This window comes from Nerophis lumbriciformis, linkage group LG02, assembly GCF_033978685.3.
Source record: "Nerophis lumbriciformis linkage group LG02, RoL_Nlum_v2.1, whole genome shotgun sequence".
In the NCBI taxonomy this organism is placed as follows: domain Eukaryota; kingdom Metazoa; phylum Chordata; class Actinopteri; order Syngnathiformes; family Syngnathidae; genus Nerophis; species Nerophis lumbriciformis.
The window spans coordinates 35,482,162-35,508,994 of record NC_084549.2 but is presented as its reverse complement, the minus strand read 5'-3'; the positions used below and the strand labels follow the sequence as shown (position 1 = coordinate 35,508,994).

The following is a 26,833-nucleotide window of genomic DNA, read 5'->3' as shown; positions in this document are numbered from 1 at the left end:
CCGTTTTCATATGAGTTGGGAAATTGTGTTAGATGTAAATATAAACGGAATACAATGATTTTCAAATCATTTTCAACCCATATTCAGTTGAATATGCTACAAAGACAACATATTTGATGTTCAAACTGATAAACTTTTTTTTTTTTTGCAAATAATCATTAACTTTAGAATTTGATGCCAGCAACACGTGACAAAGAAGTTGGGAAAGGTGGCAATAAATACTGATAAAGTTGAGAAATGCTCATCAAACGCTTATTTGGAACATCCCACAGGTGAACAGGCAAATTGGGAACAGGTGGGTGCCATGATTGGGTATAAAAATAGATTCCATGAAATGCTCAGTCATTCACGAACAAGGATGGGGCGAGGGTCACCACTATGTCAACAAATGCGTGAGCAAATTGTTGAACAGTTTAAGAAAAACCTTTCTCAACCAGCTATTGCAAGGAATTTAGGGATTTCACCATTTACGGTCCGTAATATCATCAAAGGGTTCAGAGAATCTGGAGCAATCACTGCACGTAAGCAGCTAAGCCCGTGACCTTCGATCCCTCAGGCTGTACTGCATCAACAAGCAACATCAGTGTGTAAAGGATATCACCACATGGGCTCGGGAACACTTCAGAAACCCACTGTCAGTAATTACAGTTGGTCGCTACATCTGTAAGTGCAAGTTAAAACTCTCCTATGCAAGGCGAAAACCATTTATCAACAACACCCAGAAATGCCGTCGGCTTTGCTGGGCCTAAGCTCATCTAAAATGGACTGATACAAAGTAGAAAAGTATTCTGTTGTCTGACGAGTCCACATTTCAAATTGTTTTTGGAAACTGTGGACATCGTGTCCTCCGGACCAAAGAGGAAAACAACCATCCGGATTGTTATAGGCGCAAAGTTGAAAAGCCAGCATCTGTGATGGTATGGGGGTGTATTAGTGCCCAAGACATGGGTAACTTACACATCTGTGAAGGCGCCATTAATGCTGAAAGGTACATATAGGTTTTGGAACAACATATGTTGCCATCCAAGCAACGTTACCATGGATGCCCCTGCTTATTTCAGCAAGACAATGCCAAGCCACGTGTTATATCAACGTGGCTTCATAGTAAAAGAGTGCGGGTACTAGACTGGCCTGCCTGTAGTCCAGACCTGTCTCCCATTGAAAATGTGTGGTGCATTATGAAGCCTAAAATACCACAACGGAGAGCCCCGGACTGTTGAACAACTTAAGCTGTACATCAAGCAAGAATGGGAAATAATTCCACCTGAAAAGCTTCAAAAATGTGTCTCCTCAGTTCCCAAATGTTTACTGAGTGTTGTTGAAAGGAAAGGCCATGTAACACAGTGGTGAACATGCCCTTTCCCAACTACTTTGGCACATGTTGCAGCCATGAAATTCTAAGTTAATTATTATTTGCAAAAAAAAAATAAAGTTTATGAGTTTGAACATCAAATATGTTTTCTTTGTAGTGCATTCAATTGAATATGGGTTGAAAAGGATTTGCAAATCATGGTATTCCGTTTATATTTACATCTAACACAATTTCCCAACTCATATGGAAATGGGGTTTGTACTCAAAAAGACTTGAGGGTGTAATTGCTGCCAAAGGTGCATCAACAAAGAATTGAGCAAAAGCTGTGAATCTTTATGTACCGGTACATGTTTTTTTTTTGTTTTTTTTATAAAATTGCTTTAAAAAAAAAAAACTTTCACATTGTCATTATGGTGTATTATATATAGAATTTTGAGGACAAAAAATGTATTCCATTTTGTAATAAGGCTGTAACATAAAATTGAAAAGATTGTATTTGTAATGCAGTAAATTCCACTATTTAGTGTCTATGTTCCCAACCAGTCAGTAAAAAAAAAAGGTAATGATACTTGAAGTTCAAATTAAACATAAAAGAATAAATACTTATTGTAGTGGATCATTGTACTAAATGACAGTTTTAAACAATTTAAAATCCATGAATTCCAAATGTGTCTTTGGTGTGTGAATGCCGTGTATGTTAACGGATGTGACTTCTGCATGGCCACAGCAGAAATGAAGAAAACAAGCTAACACCATATGTCATTTTTTGAGTCCATACTCAGCGGATCCTGGACAGCGCCGGAGGAATTCTGTGCATCTGTCCCAGTCCAGCTGTGAGGCGTCCCAGCGATGCCTACAGGGGGCTTGTGTGACCACTTTCGCTGCTGGCTAAACCAACAAAGTTTAAATACAGTGGCCAGCCACACGAGCCTGAAATATTTATCAGCAACTTGACAAAAAGATGATAAATAAATGAGTCTTTTTTTTTTCATGGTCTTCCAGATTTGCGATCATTTCATTAATATTACATGACAATTTCATTTCATGTGTGTGCACTTCATAATCGTCCCCTCCTACTGTGGCGTGCGTGTGACCGCCGTGGTTCTCAGGATTAAACGCTTCATCAAACTGTGGTCATCATCACTTTAAGATAGCTAGCCGTTGGTGCCATTCTTGTACTTTTTGGGTTTAATAAAAAAAAAAAGTGTAATGTTGAACCAGTGACATACAGATAATATTCTGGAACACTTGCTGACGAGGATGTTGCAGTAACTGCTTTTCCTGTTTTGTCCTCACTGGTCTTTATCAATAACAGGAAGAGAGGAACGCAAGAGGACAGTTTTTAGGATACTTTGTGTTACCCAATTTCCGTGGACATGATTAACACACTTTGGAAAGTGTTACGGGTCACATTAGAGGCCAACTACTGTTGACTCAATACACTGCAGACAGACTTGCTCATCTGTTGGTCTAATACAGGGGTCTCCAAACTTTTTGACTCGGGGGCCGCCATCCATCCATCCATCCGTCCATCTTCTTCCGCTTATTCGAGGTCGGGTCGCGGGGGAAGCAGCCTAAGCAGGGAAGCCCAGACTTCCCTCTCCCCAGCCACTTCGTCCAGCTCTTCCCGGGGGATCCCGATGCGTTCCCAGGCCAGACGGGAGACATAATCTTTCCAACGTGTCCTGGGTCTTACCTGTGGCCTCCTACCGGTCGGACGTGCCCTAAACACCTCCCTAGGGAGGCGTTCGGGTGGCATCCTGACCAGATGCCTGAAACACCTCATCTGGCTCCTCTCAATGTGGAGGAGCAGCGGCTTTACTTTGAGCTCCCGCCGGGGGCCGCATTGGGTTAAAAAAATTTGACCGGGGGCCTGGCTGTATATACACACGTTAGGTTACACACCCATGTAATATACCCTATATATATGTAACAACCACAGACAATTCAATAAAACCCCCTGAAGAGCAGAGAAACCAGCGATACAGGCTTGTAGGGATGAAATAGCCTGTTTTTTTTCTGACCTACCCTGGTATTGAGCACTGTATAACGGATAAACTACAGAAACCGAGACTATATATATATATATATATATATATATACATATATATATATATATATATATATATATATATATATACATATATATATATATATATACATATATACATATATATATATATATATACATATATACAGGTAAAAGCCAGTAAATTAGAATATTTTGAAAAACTTGATTTATTTCAGTAATTGCATTCAAAAGGTGTAACTTGTACATTATATTTATTCATTGCACACAGACTGATGCATTCAAATGTTTATTTCATTTAATTTTGATGATTTGAAGTGGCAACAAATGAAAATCCAAAATTCCGTGTGTCACAAAATTAGAATATTACTTAAGGCTAATACAAAAAAGGGATTTTTAGAAATGTTGGCCAACTGAAAAGTATGAAAATGAAAAATATGAGCATGTACAATACTCAATACTTGGTTGGAGCTCCTTTTGCCTCAATTACTGCGTTAATGCGGCGTGGCATGGAGTCGATGAGTTTCTGGCACTGCTCAGGTGTTATGAGAGCCCAGGTTGCTCTGATAGTGGCCTTCAACTCTTCTGCGTTTTTGGGTCTGGCATTCTGCATCTTCCTTTTCACAATACCCCACAGATTTTCTATGGGGCTAAGGTCAGGGGAGTTGGCGGGCCAATTTAGAACAGAAATACCATGGTCCGTAAACCAGGCACGGGTAGATTTTGCGCTGTGTGCAGGCGCCAAGTCCTGTTGGAACTTGAAATCTCCATCTCCATAGAGCAGGTCAGCAGCAGGAAGCATGAAGTGCTCTAAAACTTGCTGGTAGACGGCTGCGTTGACCCTGGATCTCAGGAAACAGAGTGGACCGACACCAGCAGATGACATGGCACCCCAAACCATCACTGATGGTGGAAACTTTACACTAGACTTCAGGCAACGTGGATCCTGTGCCTCTCCTGTCTTCCTCCAGACTCTGGGACCTCGATTTCCAAAGGAAATGCAAAATTTGCATGGTTGGGTGATGGTTTGGGGTGCCATGTCATCTGCTGGTGTCGGTCCACTCTGTTTCCTGAGATCCAGGGTCAACGCAGCCGTCTACCAGCAAGTTTTAGAGCACTTCATGCTTCCTGCTGCTGACCTGCTCTATGGAGATGGAGATTTCAAGTTCCAACAGGACTTGGCGCCTGCACACAGCGCAAAATCTACCCGTGCCTGGTTTACGGACCATGGTATTTCTGTTCTAAATTGGCCCGCCAACTCCCCTGACCTTAGCCCCATAGAAAATCTGTGGGGTATTGTGAAAAGGAAGATGCAGAATGCCAGACCCAAAAACGCAGAAGAGTTGAAGGCCACTATCAGAGCAACCTGGGCTCTCATAACACCTGAGCAGTGCCAGAAACTCATCGACTCCATGCCACGCTGCATTAACGCAGTAATTGAGGCAAAAGGAGCTCCAACCAAGTATTGAGTATTGTACATGCTTATATTTTTCGTTTTCATACTTTTCAGTTGGCCAACATTTCTAAAAATCCCTTTTTTGTATTAGCCTTAAGTAATATTCTAATTTTGTGACACACGGAATTTTGGATTTTCATTTGTTGCCACTTCAAATCATCAAAATTAAATGAAATAAACATTTGAATGCATCAGTCTGTGTGCAATGAATAAATATAATGTACAAGTTACACCTTTTGAATGCAATTACTGAAATAAATCAAGTTTTTCAAAATATTCTAATTTACTGGCCTTTGCCTGTATATATTCCGAGCACGATGATGTCACGTTATCGATTGGAAAATGCATTTTCAAACAATATGATTTGCCTGAACGGCTAGGAGACACCGAGAGTAACAAGCGGTAAAAATGGATTAGAAAGGACAGATTTTTTTTTTTAATAATTAACAATTAAAAAAAAAACAGTTCCGGCCCACGGGCTGTAATTTGAGGACCCCTGGTCTAATACATTGATTTTTAAAGAAACCAGTCAGTTATGTCTCAGCTGGAAACCTTTTATTTTGTGAAAGAACACTCAAACTAAACACATTATCAGTTTTACATGCAACAGAAACTAAATGTACAGCACAAAAAAGGTGTGTCTTTCTTCATAAGGCCGTCATCGACCACATCCAAACATCTTATTCCAGTCTTCATACAGCTCCAAGTCTTTTGACGACACGCTCGGCCGCACGGTCATCAGAGCGTCTCGGAAGTCAGCGTAGAGGATCGGCCTGACCTGATCTGCCGAGATGGTGGCGATGTCATCAAACTGAATGCTGCGAATAGGCCCCAGCGCCGCCTCGCGACACAGCTGAGTCATGTCTGCACCGGAGAAACCTTCAGTGGCCGACACAATGCTTTCCATCTCCTCCGCTCTCAGCTGGTTCTTCTCCCGAGCCATGAGATTGGTGACTATTTGCTGCCGGGCGGCGCCCTCGGGAAGGGGAATGTACAACCTCTTAGCCAGGCGTCGACGGGCAGCCTCGTCTATCTCTTGAGGTCGGTTGGTGGCTCCCACCACCAGGATGCGGTCCTCGTTGGTTGTGGCGGCCCCATCTAGCTGAACCAGAAACTCGGTCTTGATCCTGCGAGATGAGTCGTGCTCCCCATCTGTACGCTGGGACAAGAGCGAGTCAATTTCGTCGATGAAAATCACAGCGGGCTGGTGACAACGGGCGATGGCAAAAAGCGCTCGCACCATTTTTTCCCCCTCACCCACCCACTTGGAAGTAAGCGACGACGCGCTGATGCTGAAGAAGGTAGCCCCTGACTGGCAGGCGATGCATTTGCCTATCAATGTCTTTCCAGTCCCCGGGGGCCCAAACAACAAGATACCCTTCGGTGGACCCCTGAGGCCTGTAAAGATGTCAGGTCGCAGCATAGGCCAAACAACTATCTCCTTTATGGTAGTCTTGGCAAACTCCAAGCCTGCTATGTCCTCCCAGACCACAGGAGGCCCATGGTCCAAAATCTCACTCATGATCAACTCCACTATCTTTGGCTCAAAGTTTTTCAGACGTTCATCCAAAATCTGAGGTTCCTCATTCGAGTTGGACCTCGCCTCGCTTTCCTCCTCTTCCTGCCGCGGCATAGGGGACACAAATTTAGAAAAAGCCCCCCGAGGCCTGTTTGCTCCCAGTGACCTTTTCATCGTCACTGACATGGCGGAGGCCGCCGCTCCTCTTTGGGGCTGATGAGAATGTTTCTTCTGTTGATCCACAATTAGCTTCTCACGGGCCGATTTGAAGTTGCTTCCAGGTCTTGGGTCACCCCCTGCTTGTGGTCCTGCATCTGTGTTGTAAAAATTCTTCCGCTTAGAGGTATTGGGGTTAGGGAAGAAGCAGGACTGATAATTGGTGTTGCTCTGAGGGCCTGAGCTGGGATGAGTAAACACAGGTTGTGCTGTGGCGTTTGGACGGGAAGATGAGTAGATAATTTCTGATGTTCCATCAGCAAATTTTGACCTATCCACAGAACCACTGGCTGTGTTATTAACCTCGACTTTACACTGAGGTGGCCCAATAAGTCTGAGGGAGGCGCCTACAGATGTTAAAGCAGACAAGGAGCTGCTGCTGCTGCTCTCTTGTCCGACAGATAAGCCGACATCTGCTGCGGCCACGAGGGAGCTTTCCCCCCCTGCCCCTGCTTGAATCATCTTCTGCACGCAGGGCAACTCCAGCACGCTCTCCATGGTGAAGGACGACTCCCATTTGTCGCTGTGGTTCTTCTGATTACGGGCCAGATGCAGCGCGTTCTCTGCATAGTTGTTGAGCCCCGTGCGGGGGTCATCCGAGTCCAGCACTGCGGCGTAGCGCTCTGAATAGGTCCTGAGCAGGCTTCCCATGGCGGCCTCTGAAAGGTGGGAACTTGCCCATGCATACTGAATGGAGAGGATGTGGGCCCGGTAGGCATCGGCCGTCTGTTCAGGTGTACAGTTGCCAGACGAAATGTCAAAGGACCTCTTCTGCCATTCGTCCAGGTGTGCGCCACTCATGCCTGGGCTGTTCCAGCCTGGTGAAAAAGTGGGGGTAAATGTCATTACAAATGCATCTACTCAGCAAAACCCTTAATTACCTGTGGCAAAAGCTCTATGACTTTACAAACACAATCTCAATATAGGCAATTTTAGACCTGGATAACAGTAGCACAATGAAGTGAATGTAGTGCCAATAATATATACACTAAGGGTGTAACGGTACATGTATTTGTAGCCAGATTTTTTTGGTTCGACACAGAACTGTATCAATTTCCTACACAATAGTCGATACACATTAAAAGTGAGGGCCAGGAAATATTTCTCGCGCCTGGTGTCTAATTGTTAAATAAATACAGCACAGTACAGCACAGCTTGAAAACCATCTCCTACGTTGTGTAGTGTAACATGTTTAGCTATTCGTTGTCCTCCAGTGATAATAGTACTTTCAATAAACATACTTTATTTGTCGCCATGGAGGCAAGGAGGCAGACTTGGAAGTGGCTTTGCACTGTGAAGTGACATTATCTGCTAGCGAAAACGATACATGGTGTTGAGGCGCTTTTGTTCACTTGTTGCTGTCAAATTGGCGGGACACAGCTAGAATGTGACATCAATATGCATTATCACATTATAAGGATAATATTAAAACTCTATGGCTGGCCAACTTTATATCACTTAACACATATTGTTTAATATGTCGCCCCTATGTGCGTCCTTCCTAAAAAGAAAATATGTAAGCCAAGGATGTCCAAAGTGCTAAACTGTGGCCATTTCTGCCTGCAACTTCTTATTAGCTGTTGGCGTTAAAAATAAATAAAAATTCCAAAATTCAGTATTAGTAAAAGGTGCAACCTGCTCACAGTTATTGCGGCCCACACACCCTGTGCAGCTAAAAGTTATATATATTATCTTTATATGCTGGCAATCTTGAATCCCACTTGACAAGAACTACAAATATCGGTGCCAACACAAAAATTACAGAACAACCAACACACATCGGGCAACACAACAATCTACTTACAATAAACATGAAGTATCTCTGACCATCTTTTATTTTAGGTTACGCAACAATGTCAAAATATAATTGTTCCGCATTTCATTTTACAGTTATACTGACTGAAGATCTACCATAGCTCGGGGTCACTATAGCTGGTGGTCAAATAAATGTAATGACGTGGTAAAAACTTGATTCTGAAATGAATACTTTGTGAGGCCCAACTATACCCAGACCTCCAACTACCCCCATTTAAATTGAGTTTGAGATGACTGCTTTAAAATGAAAGTGATATTTTTACAATAGGATGCAACTATATAAATTTTTAAAGCATATTCTACATACATCGGAGCTATTTTAAGCATTGTCTAAGGCTAAAAATGGTGGTTCGCTTGAATGCTGCAGCCACTCGATCTCTTCCTAAGCCTGGAAATTACCCCACAATACAGTGTGTATGAGAATTGGTTCGTGTATGTCTTGCGTACATCTTTTGAAGCATTTAAAGTCTTTCAATTGGCATACTGTACACAAAAGCAGTCCAAAAGAAGCAACTAAGAAATTGCTACCTAGTTGTTAAATGAGATTATACATTAAAAGATAGCTGACATTAGCTATCTAAATCTCTATCAGACACACTATTGGAAAAACATTGTTTAGCAATAGTAATGTATCAAAGTGGTCACAGCATATTTCCATTTGTCTGTTTATGTGTTTTTTGTGTGATTAGTATTTATTGGAAATATTTTTAAAAGCTTTTTATCATTATAGCTGTTGCAATATAAGCAGTTTCGTTTTAAATTGCCATCCCTTACTGTCTCAATAATGAATTGAACTGTGGCCTTTAAAAAAAAAAAAAGGCAAATACCGAACCGTGATTAAGGCCTACCGTTGCACCCCAAATATTACACGCTGTATAAATGCTTAATGCCTACACATTTTAGTTTCGAAATTCAACAATATCAATATCAATACAAAGCTTTAGCTAGCACAAAGACACAATGGATACCAAGCTACCTTTTACGGTTTGTTTACAAACGTAAATACAATAAACAAATAAGCGCCCACCGCAGAGCGACCTAATAGTTAGCGCTATTACCTCACGACTTTGTGACGAAATAGTATTTGTTTTTACACAACTTAAAGCTAATATGAAAAGTACAGTTTAAAACGTTATTGGTCTTACGTTTGCAACAGTACTCGTTTCCCGCCACCATCCACTTCCGCCACTGTACAACTTCCGGTCGAGTTCCGTGTCATTGTTTGAACATTTGCAGTACACACATCTTCACTAAAGACTAACAAAAACAACAACCATTCCGTTCGAAAATGGCGTAGCTATTAAACCAGATTCACTAAACGTTTCAACACAATGTTTTAGATCTGAGCAACTAAGTGAGAAGCAAGTAAGTTTAACAAAATATTGGAACGTGGCTCAAATCCGCACTCAACTTCTGCTAAATGTAACATCGCGTTTCTTCTCAGATATAAACATGCTTGACGTACATATTTAAAGTGTAAAAATGTGCATAGCCGAAATATAAACTCAACATTCAGCCTGGATACAACTTAACTTACCTAATAGTAGTGTTTCGGACATTAGACATACAACACTAAAAACAACTACGTAGTACGTAGTAAAATCTGCAGTGCCATCTAGTGGCCGTAAAGAGTAAACCCACCATTTCCAATGTGCCGTATTATCCTCGTTGCATTCTGGGAACTATAGTCCGCTTGATTTTAAAAAGTCCAGTCGGCACCAAACGTACATTCAGAAACATTTTAAAGGCTTTTCATATATACGTTAATTGTAGTACAAATAATATTAAGTGTACACATCACATATAAAATCACAAAAATGCATACTAATCAGAGTATAACCACAGAATAAACTACAATAACCACAACCTACGTCGGAGTTAAGCTCTCGCTCATGGAAGACAGCAGCTGAGCTTCAAGAGAATGGAAAAGCATGTCGTTGAGTAGATGGCCAATATTTTTGTTAGGAATACATAACTTGCCAGCCAGGTGTTTTTTGTAAGGAACTGCATTGTATTGGGAATTAACTTCGATAATTATCAATTTGAGCTAGACACCGGATGCAGACAGTTAAGCGGCCCATACGAGTCACTGGATCCCAGTCACACCCTGCTGGGTCGATGTCTGCTTAATAACAAGATATTTGTATACACCTTATAACGTGATGGCGACATGACTCATTTGGCAACGATTCTCTGATTCGGTGAAGCGAACATTTGGACTGGATATGACCGACTCATCATCACCATGGGAGGATCAGGGGAGATAACACCGGACACTGCGTGCTGCTCTACCAACCAGACAAGTAACTTAATAGCAACAAAGTAGTTTAAAGTCCTTTCTATTAATCTCGTTTTCCATCTACCGTGGGATAATGGCCGCTCAGATGTACACCTTTGTCACCCGGGATGACAACAGCACCGTTTATGCAGAAGTTTCCAAAATCCTCTTGTCTACTGGGCAGTGGAGGAGGCTGAAAAGAGACAACCCCAGATTTAATTTAATGCTTGGTGAAAGGAACAGACTACCCTTTGGACGTTTAGGTAGAGTATGTTTCCATTTAAATATGTTGCTTTAAATATAGAAATGTGTATGTGCTTCATTGGGTTTGCACCCACTCAGGCTGAATTTTCTGCAGTGACTGTGCAGAGATTGTTGCCCATGCGTCATGTAGACAAATAATTCCTCCCTCAACCCTCACTTCATGTGCATTTATTCCACAAAGAAGGGATTGTTTCTAAATATTTTCATTGGGACTTTACAGGTCATGAACCAGGACTGGTGCAGCTGGTGAATTACTACAGAGGAGCAGACAAGCTTTGCAGGAAGGCATCATTGGTCAAGTAGGTATTTATTCTCTCCGATTTGCTCTTTTAATAGTTGTTATTATATAGTTTTTCTCTTTAATGATGTAAAAGGGAATTGCTTTAGCTGACCTCTATACTCCCTTAAAATCACCAGGCTTATAAAGACCAGCCCAGAGCTCTCAGACTCCCCGAGCTGGATCCCAGAGTCTTACATCATTTATCCCACCAATCTCAACACTCCTGTTGCTCCTGCTACAAATGGCATCAGCCATATGAAGAGCAATCCCAAGACCGATGAGCGAGAAGTTTTCTTGGCATCCTACCATTCCAAGAAAGAAAGTGGGGAGGGGAAAGTGTGGATTGCCAAGTCGTCCGCTGGAGCTAAAGGTAGAATAGTGCTTACATGTTTTGTCTGACACTAACTAGGGTTGATATAATATTCTGCAAACCCCCGCAGCAAAAAAAAATGCTTATCCTGCATCATAAACAGTACCCAGTTGGATACATTGTGGTTTTCTACAACCATGCAACTTTCGATTCTAATGAGAAAGCAACATTGTGCTACATTGTACACTTGTATAGAGTCAGAAGTTTACTTACACTCATGATGGGCATGACTGACTGACTCAATTATTTATTACATGGGCATGCCACATAATTAAATGTGCTGCAAAAGCTAAACAAAGTAAGACTGTTAATCTTTCCTGTAAATGCATTTGTTCCTTACATGTTTACTACTAATGCAATCAATTTCAGTTTTTCTTCATTTTAATCAGTCAATTAAAATTATTATATGATGCAACAAAATATTATAAGTAAAGACCTTCCATTCCCGAGCAGGGGCCGATATTTACCATTTTTTAACTGATTGACTGATGAGCTTCCGAGCTCAGCCGATCTTTACCGCAGCTGTGTCCCAGTGTTTACATGCTAAAATTATACTCACCTTAAAGATTCCTTCAAAAGGGATGCACACTCTGGAGACACAATTACATTTCCCTATTCCTTGTTACACACCTGCAGGAGTTGCATGAATTCCAGGAGGGTGCATGTCTTGCCAGAACACCGTCTGGAATTTGAGAGCAAGCTCCAACTAACACGTTGCTTATTTAGACATTTTTGTTATTGTTTACAAAGTCAGGGAGTAAGTCCTTGGATACAGGAAGGCTTTGAGGACAAAACCCAAATGATTTAAAATCAGAGCCAATAGTAGTGTTTGCTTTTGTTTAGCTTTTGTGCACTGGCCACTTTATTTTGTACAAAAAATTGTAAACAGCATTTAATACCATAAATCATCTGATTTACAACAATACTAGCAAATTCTAAATTTGTGTCAATGTGCTTATTTTAGTTACCTACTATAAAAAATTTCAGCTCTATAATCTATTGTCAAAGTATCAAATCAGGACTCGAAATTGCATTTGTTCTGAGGCCAAAAAATCGTATCAGTATCAAGCAAAAAATGTTGATTGGAACATCCCTACTTTAAAAGTGTTTTTGTTATCGAAAAACCCAAAATGAAGTGCAAAATTGCTGTATACTTGAATGTCTGCTTGCCAAAAAATGCTAAAAAACAAACGAAAGAAGGGCAATTACTGATGTGATTATCATACATGCAAACGTGGATTCAAAGATACAACCCGCTCACATTTTAATGTTGCCCTAAAGGACAAAGAGGTTGACACCCTGATTTTATTTTAATTGGGGGTTTTTTTTACTGACTTTTAAAAACAAGAATTGGGTGCACTTGTTTGTAATCATTTCTAAATAACGACAGAGTCCAAGATCATCAGTTCAAACAATTGTATGAATTGTTGACCACAACACTATTGACTGGTTATTGATTATTCGTACAAGCCAGGTCCGTGCCAGGAAACCAATCAATTGAATTGAACTCTACCCACTCTGGGAGCAAGAGTGGTCAAATACCCAGCCAGAATTATGCCATAAGCTACAAGAAACGTCTGGTCGGGCTGAAATTTGTTATGGTACATCTCACAAAGTATTAGTGGGCCTGTGTCTTCCTATATATTTGAGTGTGTACATATATTTTTTAAATTAGAGAAAATCAAAAATACATTAAAAGTCTTGAAATCTACCAACGCTAAAAAAAATCACTGAAGGTAATCATTCTAACCTGGAAAAAAGAATGGTTCAAATAAATACCAGTAATTAAGTGCCCCAAATGAATTCCATGCGTGTATGTAAAGGTCTGCTCACTACAATATATGTTCTACTGTTGGAGGATGTGACAGATGGTCTACAACAGTGCTTCCTAACCATAGGGTCGGGGCTCGTCGTAGGGCCTCGAGCGCCTCCTAGAGGGCCACCAAGAAATATCTGTTCCTCAGCTGTGGTCCAAAATGACTTGCAATACATTCTTCTACCACTTGTGGCAGTAATGACAATTACTTAACAACCAAATGAAGTCTGGAGCTAAAGTCATGAAGAAATTTCTGAAGCGCAAAAAATATTACTAAAGTTGTGAAGCTGTACTTTCATTTGCACTTAAATTTTATTGACAGTTTAGTTAAACATATTCCTTTTTATTTAGTTTTATTTTAGCACAACATAATTGTATGTACATTTATTTTTTTGTCAGTTATTTGAGTACCTTCTTTTGCAGTATGTTTGGTTAGTACTTATTTTTCTGATCAGCCTGACCGAAGCCTAATTTTTGTTTGTTAAATAAAAGATAATCTTTGTGATTAACACATGCTTTCACATCAGTTGACAAGGTTGTAAACTGTAAGTAGCTGAGATATAATTATTGAATATGATTAAAATCAAGTGTAAGATTACTAATTCAGTGTTAATATTTAAGTGGGCCCCAAGCCACTCTGTAGTGGAAAAGTTGGGCCCCGAGGTCAAAAATGTTAAGAACCCCTGGTTTACAATAACCATATTTTCTTGAAAATAGGCGCTGGTATCGTGATATCCCACGATGCTAACCATCTGCTGGAGTACATTGACAATCAGGGACAGGTTCATGTCATTCAGAAGTACCTGGAGAAACCTCTACTTTTGGAGCCTGGACATCGCAAGTTTGACATCAGGTAAGGCTTTATTTACCGGTAATGCCTTAGAGTCACACATGTCTGGCTTATTTATATGCATATTTGAGTGAAGTGCACTGAAGGTTTATAATACGGTTTTGCCAGGAGCTGGGTACTTGTGGATCACCATTACAACGTCTATTTATACCGAGAAGGTGTTCTGCGGACGTCCTCCGAGCCATACAACACCTCAGACCTCCAGGACATGACCAGTCACCTGACAAACCACTGCATCCAGCAGGAGCACTCCCAGAACTACGGCCGCTATGAGGAAGGGAACGAGATGTTCTTTGACGAGTTCCGCCTGTACCTGCTCAACACTCACAATGTCACGCTGGAGGCCAGCATTTTACCTCAGATCAAGCAAATCATCAAGTAGGTCGTTTTCTGACCTTTTTAGGTTTAGCAGTAAAGCAATTATTTATCAAAATGTTATCCGGAATTAAAGTAATTTGGATGTTCCACATAAGTATGCATGGTTTTAAAATCGTGTTGGTGCTAAAATAGTGCCATAACAGGTACTTAAAAAATGGAAAATATACAAATATTTGTTGGGAAGAGCAATACATGTTTTCATGTTAGAGTCTCTAAAAGTGTCCAATAAGACCAGCATTTTGTAGAATAACAAAATCTACAACGCATTACCGATTCCTCCTGCTACATCTTCGTATCCTCTGGCAGACTAGGTGCGTATTAAGGGCCTCGTCTATTAAAATCCAAATAAGTGTACAATAGCGTGCGCAAATTATAAAACCGCGTGTGCTATTAGTGAGCGTGTTTCAAGTGATCTACTAAGACTGCGTGTACAATTAATAACAAGATCAAAAGTGGTGTACACTGCCATATTTAAATGAGGTTTTGCGTGTATACCAGCTGTCACCCTGGAGCCACTTATTTTCTTCCACATTTATGGCATCATATGCTCCAACATGTGGCATTTTGTCATGTTGTTGACATGCAGCATACAAGTGTACTAGGTCCCACCTTTTCTAGGCTATAGTAAAGTCAGATCGAGACAACAGAATCTGCTTTTAGCACACTGACGGTGCGCTCTGGCAGGTGCTATGGTTTTGCTAGAAAATGCATATTGCAAGAACTTTTTTCATATATGAGATATATTAATAATATACTTCTTATATATAAAAAACAAACACCAATAAAAAAAAACATGCCTGCAGACCAAATCAAGTGAATTAGTTTTAATCAGCCCTTTAAGTCATCCAGCAGCTAGAGACGATATGTATATTTTTTTCTTCTGAAAGTTCAAATATATTGACACTCACATAGACGGAATATTCTTTCTCTCAATTATCTAGCTGTGCCGATTTGCACGTACTTCCTAGATGTGTAAAATATAGACGCAGAGCAGTTACAGTCTTGATAAATCACATTGAGAGTGCTAACTAATTATATTTGCATCTCCTCCTCCCAGTGTTGTGGGGGGTGTGATAATCAGCATGTAAGACAGACACGCTACATGAATTGCGCTCGCTATTTTGCTCTTTTAAGAGATGCAATCCTTTGCACACGAGCTTTGTAGATCAGCTTTGTGTGCGCTATCAAGTTTGCACATATTTTATACACGCAAACCTTAACAAGATCAGGCCCTAAATGTGTTAAGAAGGAGTCATGATGCAAGCTACATTGACAGACAGTCCTATTATAATGAGTTTATGAGCAAAGGCAAACACATATTGCCAAATCTGTTTGTGGTGGTTGAAATGTATTCATAGCAGGCCTACACACATTAATAAATGTACAGGAAACATTGTATTAACTATGTTTTTGTCAGCACAGTTCCTAATGAATATAGGGTTTAATGATGTCGAAAGGTCGTATTTTACTTACTTGTTGCAACTTTCAGCCTTTACAGCTTTACACATGGAGTGGAAAGTGCTGGAGGCTTTTCATGATACAAATCGTTAAGTCACTGTTTGCACAGCGGGGTCAGTCAATGTTCAATTTGGAAAACGGTGTGTGGCCAATAAACTTGTCATAAAAGTCAAAGTCTTTGTTAAATGAATACGTAAAATTATCGCTTTAAACAAGATTGTTCTGTCCAGAAAACTAACAGATGTTGTTGATAGACAGAACTGAAGTCAGTAAATCAATCAAAGTTTACTTCCACCCATCCATCCATTTTCGCCACCCTTTCGGGCTGGCAGAGGGTCGCTGGAGCCTATCTCAGCTGCATTCGGGCGGTAGGCGGGGTAAACCCTGGACAAGTCGCCACCTCATCACAGGGCCAACACAGATAGACAGACAACATTCACATTCACACTCACATTAACCCACTAGGGCCAATTTAGTGTTGCCAATCAACCTATCCCCAGGTGCATGTCTTTGGCGGTGGGAGGAAGCCGGAGTATCTGGAGGGAACCCACGCAGTCACGGGGAGAACATGCAAACTCCACACAGAAAGATCCCGAGCGCAGGATCGAACCCAGTATTACTTATATAGCCCTTAATCACAAATGTCTCAAAGAGCTGAAAGAAAACTTTATTATGTTAATTATTGGGCAGCACCGGTGGAGTGTGTACAGATTTGATTTGCTAATGGCAGTACATAATATTCAATATAATTTTTCTTTTTTTTTGCTTTTGCAGGAGTTGTCTGTCATGCATTGAACCAGCCATCAGCACGAAGCATCTCTCCTACCAGAGCTTCCAGCTGTTTGGCTTTGACTTCATGGTGGACGAGAAGTTCAAAGTGTGGCTCATTGAGATCAACGGAGCCCCAGCCTGTGCACAGTCAGTAGCAACATGTTCTAGAACAGTGCAATTCAAATGGTGGGCCGGGGGCCAAATCCGGCCCGGAAATGACACCATACCAGCCCCAGAGTTCAGTAAAAAACTTGGGAGACAAACATTTTTGCAGCAAATTCCTAAAAACATTAGAGTACTCCTGTTGTAGAGAGGAACTTGGACCACAGTCAAAACATTGGCAGATCCTTGCGTTGACATTTTAACCTTGCTAGCAAAATGGTAAATGGGTTGTACTTTTATAGCGCTTTTCTACCTTTTTAAGGAACTCAAAGCACTTTGACACTATTTTCCACATTCACCCATTCACACACACACATTCACACACTGATGGCGGGAGCTGCCATGCACGGCGCTAACCAGTCCCATCAGGAGCAAGGGTGAAGTGTCTTGCTCAAGGGCACAACGGACGTGACTAGGATGGTAGAAGGTGGGGATTTAACCCGTAACCCTCAGATTGCTGGCACGGCCACTCTCCCAACTTTGCCACGCCGTCCCAAAATTAGAACTATAGGGTCCAAACTTGTGATTTACATAACTAAAGTGTCCCTCAAGGCACCCCTTTAAAGGGGAACTGCACTTTTTGGGGGGAATGTTGCCTATCGTTCACAATCATTATGACAGACAAGAACACAGGTCTTTTTTTTTAAATGATTTTAAAGAATATGTTTAAATGCTTGGAAGATGCGGCTAATGGGAGTCACCATTGTAGCGTTCAAAGCCCTCTAAAACAACTTCAAAACCCTCCCATCAACGTTTTATATACACACTGCAAGTATATATACAATATAGTCACAGACACTGGTGATTTATGTAACTAAGGTGCTGCTGGAGCTTGTTTACTTCAGATGCAGTCAATAGTCATTTGTTCAACTTCTTGAGTTATACTAGTGGTGTTCCTCAAGGTTCCATTTTAGGTCCTCTCTTTTTCATCACTTGTGCTATTCAACAGGTGGCCCACGAGTTCAGTTCAAAAAATTTGTGACGTACTCACATTTTTGCAGCAGATTCTTAAAAACACTAGAGTGCTGTTATAGAGATGATCTTTGACTAGACAATTGAATAGATTATTCCTGTTGTAGAGAATTTTACTGTCCCTGTCTTTTCACTTTGCTGTTTTTTGGTGTCTGCTTCTGTAGCTTTTAGGCCTAAACTTTAGTGTGTCCTTATGAAGAGAGCTCACATACTGTTTTCGTTTTTTAACGTTTCTCTTCCAGGAAGTTGTACCCAGAGTTGTGTCAAGGCATCGTGGACGTAGCCATCTCCAGCGTCTTCACCCTCAACAATAGTGGTGACTCCTCGTCATCGTCACCTTATTCCTCGTCGCCGTCCTCCTTGTTCAGCACTAATGCTTGTTCTTCACCCAAAATAAGAGGGCCGCTTCATGTCGGCCCTTTTACTCGACTGTAAGCATGGCAAATCATTCATGTCTTTCGGCACTGCTGGAAGAGCGACAAACGCCGTCATTTGTTACCGCAGCATTTGTATTGTACCTTGTGTTTCATGCATGTCTTTTTATGGATGCATCGACGGAATGGCAGATGTTGCATTTGGTTGTTTGGAAAATGAGGAGAAGAGTTGCTTAAAGGTGTTTGTCCCATAATAGATTGTTGGAAATGAGACTGTAGTGCCTTACATATCCACCCATTGACAAACCCTCAACAGACTTTCTTCTTCTTCAAGGAGGTCAAGTTTCAGAAATGTTGGCCTTTCACATCTCTAACGACCATGATCCAGTATTTTCTGGTTTTCGGTTCACCCCATTGATGTTTTTTGTTTTTTTATGAAAAATTAAAAGAAATCACCATCTTGATTCAACTTTATCCAGTAAATACACACAAATATATCGCTATTGTCTTCCTATAGCTGTCATAGTAGTTAACCTGGTAAATGCTGCATGTTGCTGTTGATTTCTACTACTTTCGTGCTTTGGTAGTCTCAGAATTATTTTCTAGCGCATGACGTCGGCTTCTCAAGTTTTATTTTGTTTGTGTCTTCGTAGCACATTTATTTATGTTACAACTTTGTGTTTACGCTCAAGAATGAAGGATAACCATCTAAAAAATATACATTTAGTGATGTGCTGGGCACCTTAAATCCTAAATAAATTTCATGATGATTATTAGAATTAATGCACAATTATATTATTGTGATCAGTATTGCAGCCCTGCTTTAGCTGAAAAGATGATTCAGGGGCCTATAATGTAAGCATAGAAAAGGTTTGTATGAATTACGGTAGTGGTGTAAAAAACTTTCAGTCAACAGAAAAGTATATATATTTATTGCATTTTTGGGGGGATTCTCTCATTAAGGGAAAGGTGCCTTAGAGGGGGTTTCTTTCTGTTAAAAAGCATCTGTACCATTGGTGTAAATTTGCCCCATTCATTAACAGACCTTATTTTTCTAATTATTTCCTGACATGTTAATAAGTCCTGGATGTGTTCACCCCAACCAAAGATAAAACCATGCTGTATGTTGTGTGTTAAATAGATTGTCAAATCAAGTGCAACAGTGGTTGTAAAGTGATTATGAGCTCATATGTGACGTGAAATCAAGTGTGCATTCAGGGACGTAATGTTTTGTTGTTGTAGTGTTTGTTCTTCCAAATGTTGCATGGTGGTTTCTCGTAAAAAACTTGCTGAAATAAAAAAAAAAATCTAATTACCAGATATAGAACTCATTTTTATGTAGCATCCTGTGCTGTTGTTGGTTTAAAGTTCAAACTAACACATTTCTAAAATTTGGTCTACACTTTATTGTCATGGTGCATCTTTTATATTATTGGTATGTTTATACACCATCCTTTCTACGGCATGTACTTTAAAACACCACTAGAGGGCGTCAAACATCCCGGTGACGTCACTATGGTACAAGTCAAAAGCACCAATAGTGACGAGCTCCTTCGCCGGGTGCGGTGGCGCGCGCCTGTAATCCAAGCTACTGGGAGGCTGAGGTTGGAGGATCGTTTGAGCTCAGGAGTTCTGAGCTGCAGTGGACTATGTCGATCGGGTGTCCGCACTAAGTTCGGTGCCGATATGGTGCTCCTGAGGGAGCTCGGGACTACCAGGTCGTCTAAGGAGGGGTGCACCGGCCCAGGTCGGTAACGGAGCAGGTCAAAGCCCCCGTACCGCTCAGTAGTGGGATCGCGCCTGTGAATAGACACTGTAGTGCAGCCTGTGCAATACAGCGTGACACAATCTTTTATACATATTTACATCATACAACTCATCTTCATACTATATCATCTGTTCACTTCACTAACACGTTCTCTCACTAAACACTGCTTTTGTCTGCTTTGGTACTTTCGTCACTGCCCCCTACTGGACAAAGGTGGCTAGGGGGTGCCCAATGGAAAAGTTCAATCACACTTTTCGAGCAGGTATCTATATATTTGTATCACATTTAACACACTTTTCTCATATTTAACACACTTTTCTCTCAATTACCTCATTTTCATCACTAATTAAATGTTGACTCTAAATCTTATGTCTAAGTGTTAAATCTAAATGTTAAAATCTAAATCTTAAATATAAAAGTTAAATCTAAACCTAAATGGTAAATCTAAATACACATCTTAAATATAAATGTTAAATCTAAATGTTAAAATCTAAATCTTAAATATAAAAGTTAAATCTAAACCTAAATGGTAAATCTAAATACACATCTTAAATATAAATGTTAAACCTAAATGTTAAATCAAAATCTCAATGCTAAATCTAAACCTAAATGTTAAATCTAAATGTTAGCCCTAAATGTTTAATCTAAACCTAAATCTAAATTCAAACGTGCGTGCTAAATCCATCCATCCATCCATTTTCTATCGCTTATTCCCTTTGGGGTCGCGGGGGGCGCTGGAGCCTATCTCAGCTACAATCGGGCGGAAGGCGGGGTACACCCTGGACAAGTCGCCACCTCATCGCAGGGCCAACACAGATAGACAGACAACTTTTACACTCACATCCACACACTAGGGCCAATTTAGTGTTGCCAATCAACCTATCCCCAGGTGCATGTCTTTGGAAGTGGGAGGAAGCCGGAGCTAAATGTTGAATCTAAATATAACTTAAATCTAATACTAGATGTGGACTCTAAAACTTAAATCTAAATCTTAAATCTAAATCTAAATGTGAGCGCTGTATGGTAAATCTAAATGTTAAATCCAAATCTTGAATCTAAACCTAAATGTTAAATCTAAATGTGAGCGTTAAATGTTTCATCTAAACCTAAATATTAAATCTAAATTTAAACGTGCACGCTAAATGTTGAATCTAAATATATTTAAATCTTATCCTAAATGTGGACTCTGAATCTTAAATCAAAATCAAGATCTTAAATCTAAATCTGAGCGCTAAATGGTTAATCTAAATCTAAATGTTACATCTAAATCTGGAATCTAAACCTAAATGACATCCATCCATCCATCCATCTTCTTCCGCTTATCCGAGGTCGGGTCGCGGGGGCAGCAGTTTAAGCAGGGAAGCCCAGACTTCCCTCTCCCCAGCCACTTCGTCCAGCTCCTCCCGGGGGATCCCGAGGCGTTCCCAGGCCAGCCGGGAGACATAGTCTTCCCAGCGTGTCCTGGGTCTTCCCCGTGGCCTCCTACTGGTCGGACGTGCCCGAAACACCTTCCTAGGGAGGCGTTCGGGTGGCATCCTGACCAGATGCCCGAACCACCTCATCTGGCTCCTCTCGATGTGGAGGAGCAGCGGCTTTACTTTGAGCTCCCCCCGAATGACAGAGCTTCTCACCCTATCTCTAAGGGAGAGCCCCGCCACTCGGCGGAGGAAACTCATTTCGGCCGCTTGTACCCGTGATCTTGTCCTTTCGGTCATAACCCAAAGCTCATGACCATAGGTGAGGATGGGAACGTAGATCGACCGGTAAATCGAGAGCTTTGCCTTCCGGCTCAGCTCCTTCTTCACCACAACGGATCGATACAGCGTCCGCATTACTGAAGACGCCGCACCGATCCGCCTGTCGATCTCACGATCCACTCCTCCCCCACTCGTGAACAAGACTCCGAGGTACTTGAACTCCTCCACTTGGGGCAAGATCTCCTCCCCAACCCGGAGATGGCACTCCACCCTTTTCCGGGAGAGAACCATGGACTCGGACTTGGAGGTGCTGATTCCCATCCCAGTCGCTTCACACTCGACTGCGAACCGATCCAGTGAGAGCTGAAGATCTTGGCCGGAGGAAGCCATCAGGACCACATCATCTGCAAATAGCAGTGACCTAATCCTGCAGCCACCAAACCAGATCCCCTCAACGCCCTGACTGCGCCTAGAAATTCTGTCCATAAAGGTTATGAACAGAATCGGTGACAAAGGGCAGCCTTGGCGGAGTCCAACCCTCACTGGAAACGTGTCCGACTTACTGCCGGCAATGCGGACCAAGCTCTGACACTGATTATACAGGGAGCGAACTGCCACAATAAGACAGTCCGTTACCCCATACTCTCTGAGCACTCCCCACAGGACTTCCCGGGGTACACGGTTGAATGCCTTCTCCAAGTCCACAAAGCACATGTAGACTGGTTGGGCAAACTCCCATGCACCCTCAAGGACCCTGCCGAGAGTATAGAGCTGGTCCACAGTTCCACGACCAGGACGAAAACCACACTGTTCCTCCTGAATCCGAGGTTCGACTATCCGGCGTAGCCTCCTCTCCAGTACACCTGAATAGACCTTACCGGGAAGGCTGAGGAGTGTGATCCCACGATAGTTGGAACACACCCTCCGGTTCCCCTTCTTAAAGAGAGGAACCACCACCCCGGTCTGCCAATCCAGAGGTACCACCCCCGATGTCCACGCGATGTTGCAGAGTCTTGTCAACCAAGACAGCCCCACAACATCCAGAGCCTTAAGGAACTCCGGGCGGATCTCATCCACCCCCGGGGCCTTGCCACCGAGGAGCTTTTTAACTACCTCGGCAACCTCAGCCCCAGAAATAGGAGAGCCCACCACAGATTCCCCAGGCCCTGCTTCCTCATAGGAAGACGTGCTGGTAGGATTGAGGAGGTCTTCGAAGTATTCCCTCCACCGATCCACAACATCCGCATTTGAGGTCAGCAGAGCACCATCCCCACCATACACGGTGTTGACACTGCACTGCTTCCCCTTCCTGAGGCGGCGGATGGTGGTCCAGAATTGCTTCGAAGCCGTCCGGAAGTCTTTTTCCATGGCCTCCCCGAACTCCTCCCATGTCCGAGTTTTTGCCTCCGCGACCGCTGAAGCCGCACACCGCTTGGCCTGTCGGTACCTGTCTGCTGCCTCAGGAGTCCCATGAGCCAAAAGAACCCGATAGGACTCCTTCTTCAGCCTGACGGCATCCCTCACCGCCGGCGTCCACCGACGGGTTCTAGGATTACCGCCACGACAGGCACCAACTACCTTGCGGCCACAGCTCCAATCGGCCGCCTCGACAATAGAGGTACGGAACATTGTCCACTCGGACTCAATGTCCAGCACCTCCCTCGTGACATGTTCAAAGTTCTTCCGGAGGTGGGAATTGAAACTCTCTCTGACAGGAGACTCTGCCAGGCGTTCCCAGCAAACCCTCACAATGCGTTTGGGCCTGCCAGGTCTGTCCGGCATCCTCCCCCACCATCGCAGCCAACTCACCACCAGGTGGTGATCGGTAGAAAGCTCCGCCCCTCTCTTCACCCGAGTGTCCAAAACATGAGGCCGCAAATCCGATGACACAACTACAAAGTCGATCATGGAACTGCGGCCTAGGGTGTCCTGGTGCCAAGGGCACATATGGACACCCTTATGTTTGAACATGGTGTTTGTTATCGACAATCTGTGACGAGCACAAAAGTCCAATAACAGAACACCGCTCGGGTTCAGATCCGGGCGGCCATTCTTCCCAATCACACCTCTCCAGGTTTCACTGTCGCTGCCAACATGAGCGTTGAAGTCCCCCAGTAGAACGAGGGAATCACCCGGGGGAGCACTCTCCAGTACTCCCTCGAGTGAATCCAAAAAGGGTGGGTACTCTGAGCTGCCGTTTGGCGCGTAAACGCAAACAACAGTCAGGACCCGTCCCCCCACCCGAAGGCGGAGGGAAGCTACCCTCTCGTCCACCGGGTTGAACTCCAACGTGCAGGCTTTGAGCCGAGGGGCAACAAGAATTGCCACCCCAGCCCGTCGCCTCTCACTGCCGGCAACGCCAGAGTGGAAGAGAGTCCAGCCCCTCTCAAGAGAAGTGGTTCCAGAGCCCTTGCTGTGCGTCGAAGTGAGTCCGACTATATCTAGCCGGAACTTCTCCACCTCACGCACTAGCTCAGGCTCCTTCCCCCCCAGCGAAGTGACGTTCCATGTCCCAAGAGCCAGCTTATGTAGCCGAGGATCGGACCGCCAAGTGCCCTGCCCTCGACTGCTGCCCAGCTCACACTGCACCCGACCTCTATGGCCCCTGCTATGGGTGGTGAGCCCATTGGAGGGGGGACCCACGTTGCCTCTTCGGGCTGTGCCCGGCCGGGCCCCATGGGGACAGGCCCGGCCACCAGGCGCTCGCCATCGTGCCCCATCGTGCTCCAGAGGGGGGCCCCGGTGACCCGCGTCCGGGCGAGGGAAATCTGGGTCCTTGGTTTGTGTTCTTCATCGAGGTCTTCGAGCTGCTCTTTGTCTGATCCCTCACCTAGGACCAGTTTGCCTTGGGAGACCCTACCAGGGGGCATAGAAACCCCCGGACAACATAGCTCCTAGGATCATTGGGACACGCAAACTCCTCTACCACGGTAAGGTGGCAGCTCAGAGAGGAGTAAACCTAAATGTTAAATCTTAAATGTAAATATTAAATCTAAATGTGAGCACTAAATGTTAAAGCGAAACCTAAATGTTAAAAATATATTTTTAAATCTTAAATCTAAACAAATTGTGAGCCTTAAATCTCTCGCCAAGTGTAAAGATGAATATTTCTAGAATGTCAATATTCCACCAATCCGAGGCCTCTCAGTTGCAAAGCCAAGCCCACATCTCTGCCTCTCAATGCAGGACACTCCTACACCTTTCTTACTGCAGAAGAAGGAAACATGACAGATTCTTAAGGACAAATAATGCCAATAAAGTTGCATATCTTTAAAATGTTAACTCCAGTGTGTGCATGGTGTTTGTACTGTAATAATGTTTATTGTCATTTCTGTGTTATTAATATTTACTTCACTAACTGCTTCTTTTCTATTCTTTTCATAATATATTTGTACATATCGTATTTTCTGGTACTGTTCTGTTGTTGTTGTTGTGGTTGTTTCTCTGTCTTATCCCCCTCTTGTACCCGCAATTTCGCCCTCTGTCTTCCTTTTTTTCTCTTTCTGTCCCCTCCTGCTCCGGCCCCGCTGCACCAAATAATAATATAAATCCATTTAATAAAGTCAAATACAAATAGGGCAACAAGAGAAGTATCCCACACTTCTCTTTTGTAAAGTACATGTGTACAGCAGATATGGGCAACAATGTGATTTGCCTGAGTAGCTGGACAGGACAAAAATATAAAAATCTTTATATAAGCAAGACTATACAAACGGGACCCATTACCTTCCTGCTTGGCACTCAGTATCAAGGGTTGGAATTGGGGGTTAGATCACCAAAAATGATTCCCGGGCGCAGCCACCGCTGCTGCCCACTGCTCCCCTCACCTCCCAGGGGATGATCAAAGGTGATGGGTCAAATGCAGAGAATAATTTCGCCACACCTGGTGTGTGTGTGACAATCATTGCTACTTTAACTTTAACTTATTTGTAAAGTTACAAAGAAACTAAAGTTAGTATTATTTGCAGATGACACAACAACATTTTGTTCAAGAGAGAACACACATAAGCTAAAAGAAATAATAACAGAATTAATTATTGAATTAAAAAGATAGTTTGACAGTCAAACTAAAATAATGATATTTGGCTGCAGTAGAAAATAAAATCAAACACAAATATACATAGACAGAGTAGACATTGAGAGAGTAAAATAAATCAAATGTTTGGGTGTAATAATAGAAGATGAAATAAACTGGACACAAAAATATACAACATGAATATCATGGCTTGTCACACCACGCCGTGCTTTATTTTGACTTTCTTGGTAATTTTCTGTGAGTAGTTTTAGTTCTTGTCATGCGCTCCTATTGTGTTTTTTTCACTTCTTGTTTTTCCCTTTCCTTTTTGGTTTAACATTTAGATTTAACATTTACATTTAAGATGTATATTTAGCTTTATCATTTGGGTTTGGATTTAACTTTTATATTTAAGATTTATATTTAACACTTAGACATAATATTTGTGATGAAAATGAGATAATTGAGAGAAAAGTGTGTTAAATGTGATACAAATATATAGATACCTGCGCGAAAAGTGTGATTGAACTTTTCCATTGGGCACCCCCTAGCCACCTTTGTCCAGTAGGGGGCAGTGACGAAAGTACCAAAGCAGACAAAAGCAGTGTTTAGTGAGAGAACGTGTTAGTGAAGTGAACAGATGATATAGTATGAAGATGAGTTGTATGATGTAAATATGTATAAAAGATTGTGTCACGCTGTATTGCACAGGCTGCACTACAGTGTCTATTCACAGGCGCGATCCCACTACTGAGCGGTACGGGGGCTTTGACCTGCTCCGTTACCGACCTGGGCCGGTGCACCCCTCCTTAGACGACCTGGTAGTCCCGAGCTCCCTCAGGAGCACCATATCGGCACCGAACTTAGTGCGGACACCCGATCGACATAGTCCACTGCAGCTCAGAACTCCTGAGCTCAAACGATCCTCCAACCTCAGCCTCCCAGTAGCTTGGATTACAGGCGCGCGCCACCGCACCCGGCGAAGGAGCTTGTCACTATTGGTGCTTTTGACTTGTACCATAGTGACGTCACC

The 26,833-nt window shown here is 42.6% G+C and overlaps 2 protein-coding genes across 5 annotated transcripts; one reads left to right on the top strand and one right to left on the bottom strand.

Moving 5' to 3' along the window:
- Nucleotides 1-5,342: 5,342 nt before the first annotated feature.
- On the bottom strand, nucleotides 5,343-10,007 carry fignl1 (fidgetin-like 1). Of its 3 annotated transcripts, none has more exons than XM_061961634.1 (2): nucleotides 9,989-10,007; nucleotides 5,343-7,350 (listed from the first exon to the last, which is right to left on the bottom strand). In XM_061961634.1, the coding sequence occupies exon 2, from the start codon at nucleotides 7,331-7,333 to the stop codon at nucleotides 5,456-5,458; it is 1,878 nt and encodes a 625-aa protein (XP_061817618.1). In that variant the 5' UTR covers nucleotides 7,334-7,350; nucleotides 9,989-10,007; the 3' UTR covers nucleotides 5,343-5,455. The 3 variants fall into 3 exon arrangements, with proteins under 3 accessions (XP_061817618.1, XP_061817612.1, XP_061817604.1); XM_061961628.1 differs by lacking the exon at nucleotides 9,989-10,007 and adding an exon at nucleotides 9,885-9,963; XM_061961620.1 differs by lacking the exon at nucleotides 9,989-10,007 and adding an exon at nucleotides 9,493-9,847.
- On the top strand, nucleotides 9,561-18,772 carry ttl (tubulin tyrosine ligase). Of its 2 annotated transcripts, XM_061961644.1 has the most exons (8): nucleotides 9,561-10,650; nucleotides 10,732-10,888; nucleotides 11,110-11,188; nucleotides 11,307-11,539; nucleotides 14,073-14,208; nucleotides 14,314-14,583; nucleotides 16,816-16,959; nucleotides 18,189-18,772. In XM_061961644.1, exons 2-8 carry the CDS (start codon nucleotides 10,732-10,734, stop codon nucleotides 18,379-18,381), a joined length of 1,212 nt encoding a protein of 403 aa, XP_061817628.1. In that variant the 5' UTR covers nucleotides 9,561-10,650; the 3' UTR covers nucleotides 18,382-18,772. The 2 variants fall into 2 exon arrangements, with proteins under 2 accessions (XP_061817628.1, XP_061817627.1); XM_061961643.1 differs by having other exon boundaries at nucleotides 9,561-10,888.
- The last annotated feature ends 8,061 nt before the right edge of the window (nucleotides 18,773-26,833 follow it).

Coding starts and splice junctions, on each gene's coding strand:
- fignl1 (XM_061961620.1), bottom strand. CDS start 9,523: ATGGTGGCGGGAAACGAGTACTGTTGCAAAC. Junction 7,351..9,492: donor AAACGAGTACTGTTGCAAAC/GTAAGACCAATA, acceptor CTTTTTCACCAG/GCTGGAACAGCCCAGGCATG.
- ttl (XM_061961643.1), top strand. CDS start 10,720: ATGGCCGCTCAGATGTACACCTTTGTCACCCGGGATGACAACAGCACC. Junction 14,209..14,313: donor CATCGCAAGTTTGACATCAG/GTAAGGCTTTAT, acceptor CGGTTTTGCCAG/GAGCTGGGTACTTGTGGATC. Junction 14,584..16,815: donor CAGATCAAGCAAATCATCAA/GTAGGTCGTTTT, acceptor TTGCTTTTGCAG/GAGTTGTCTGTCATGCATTG.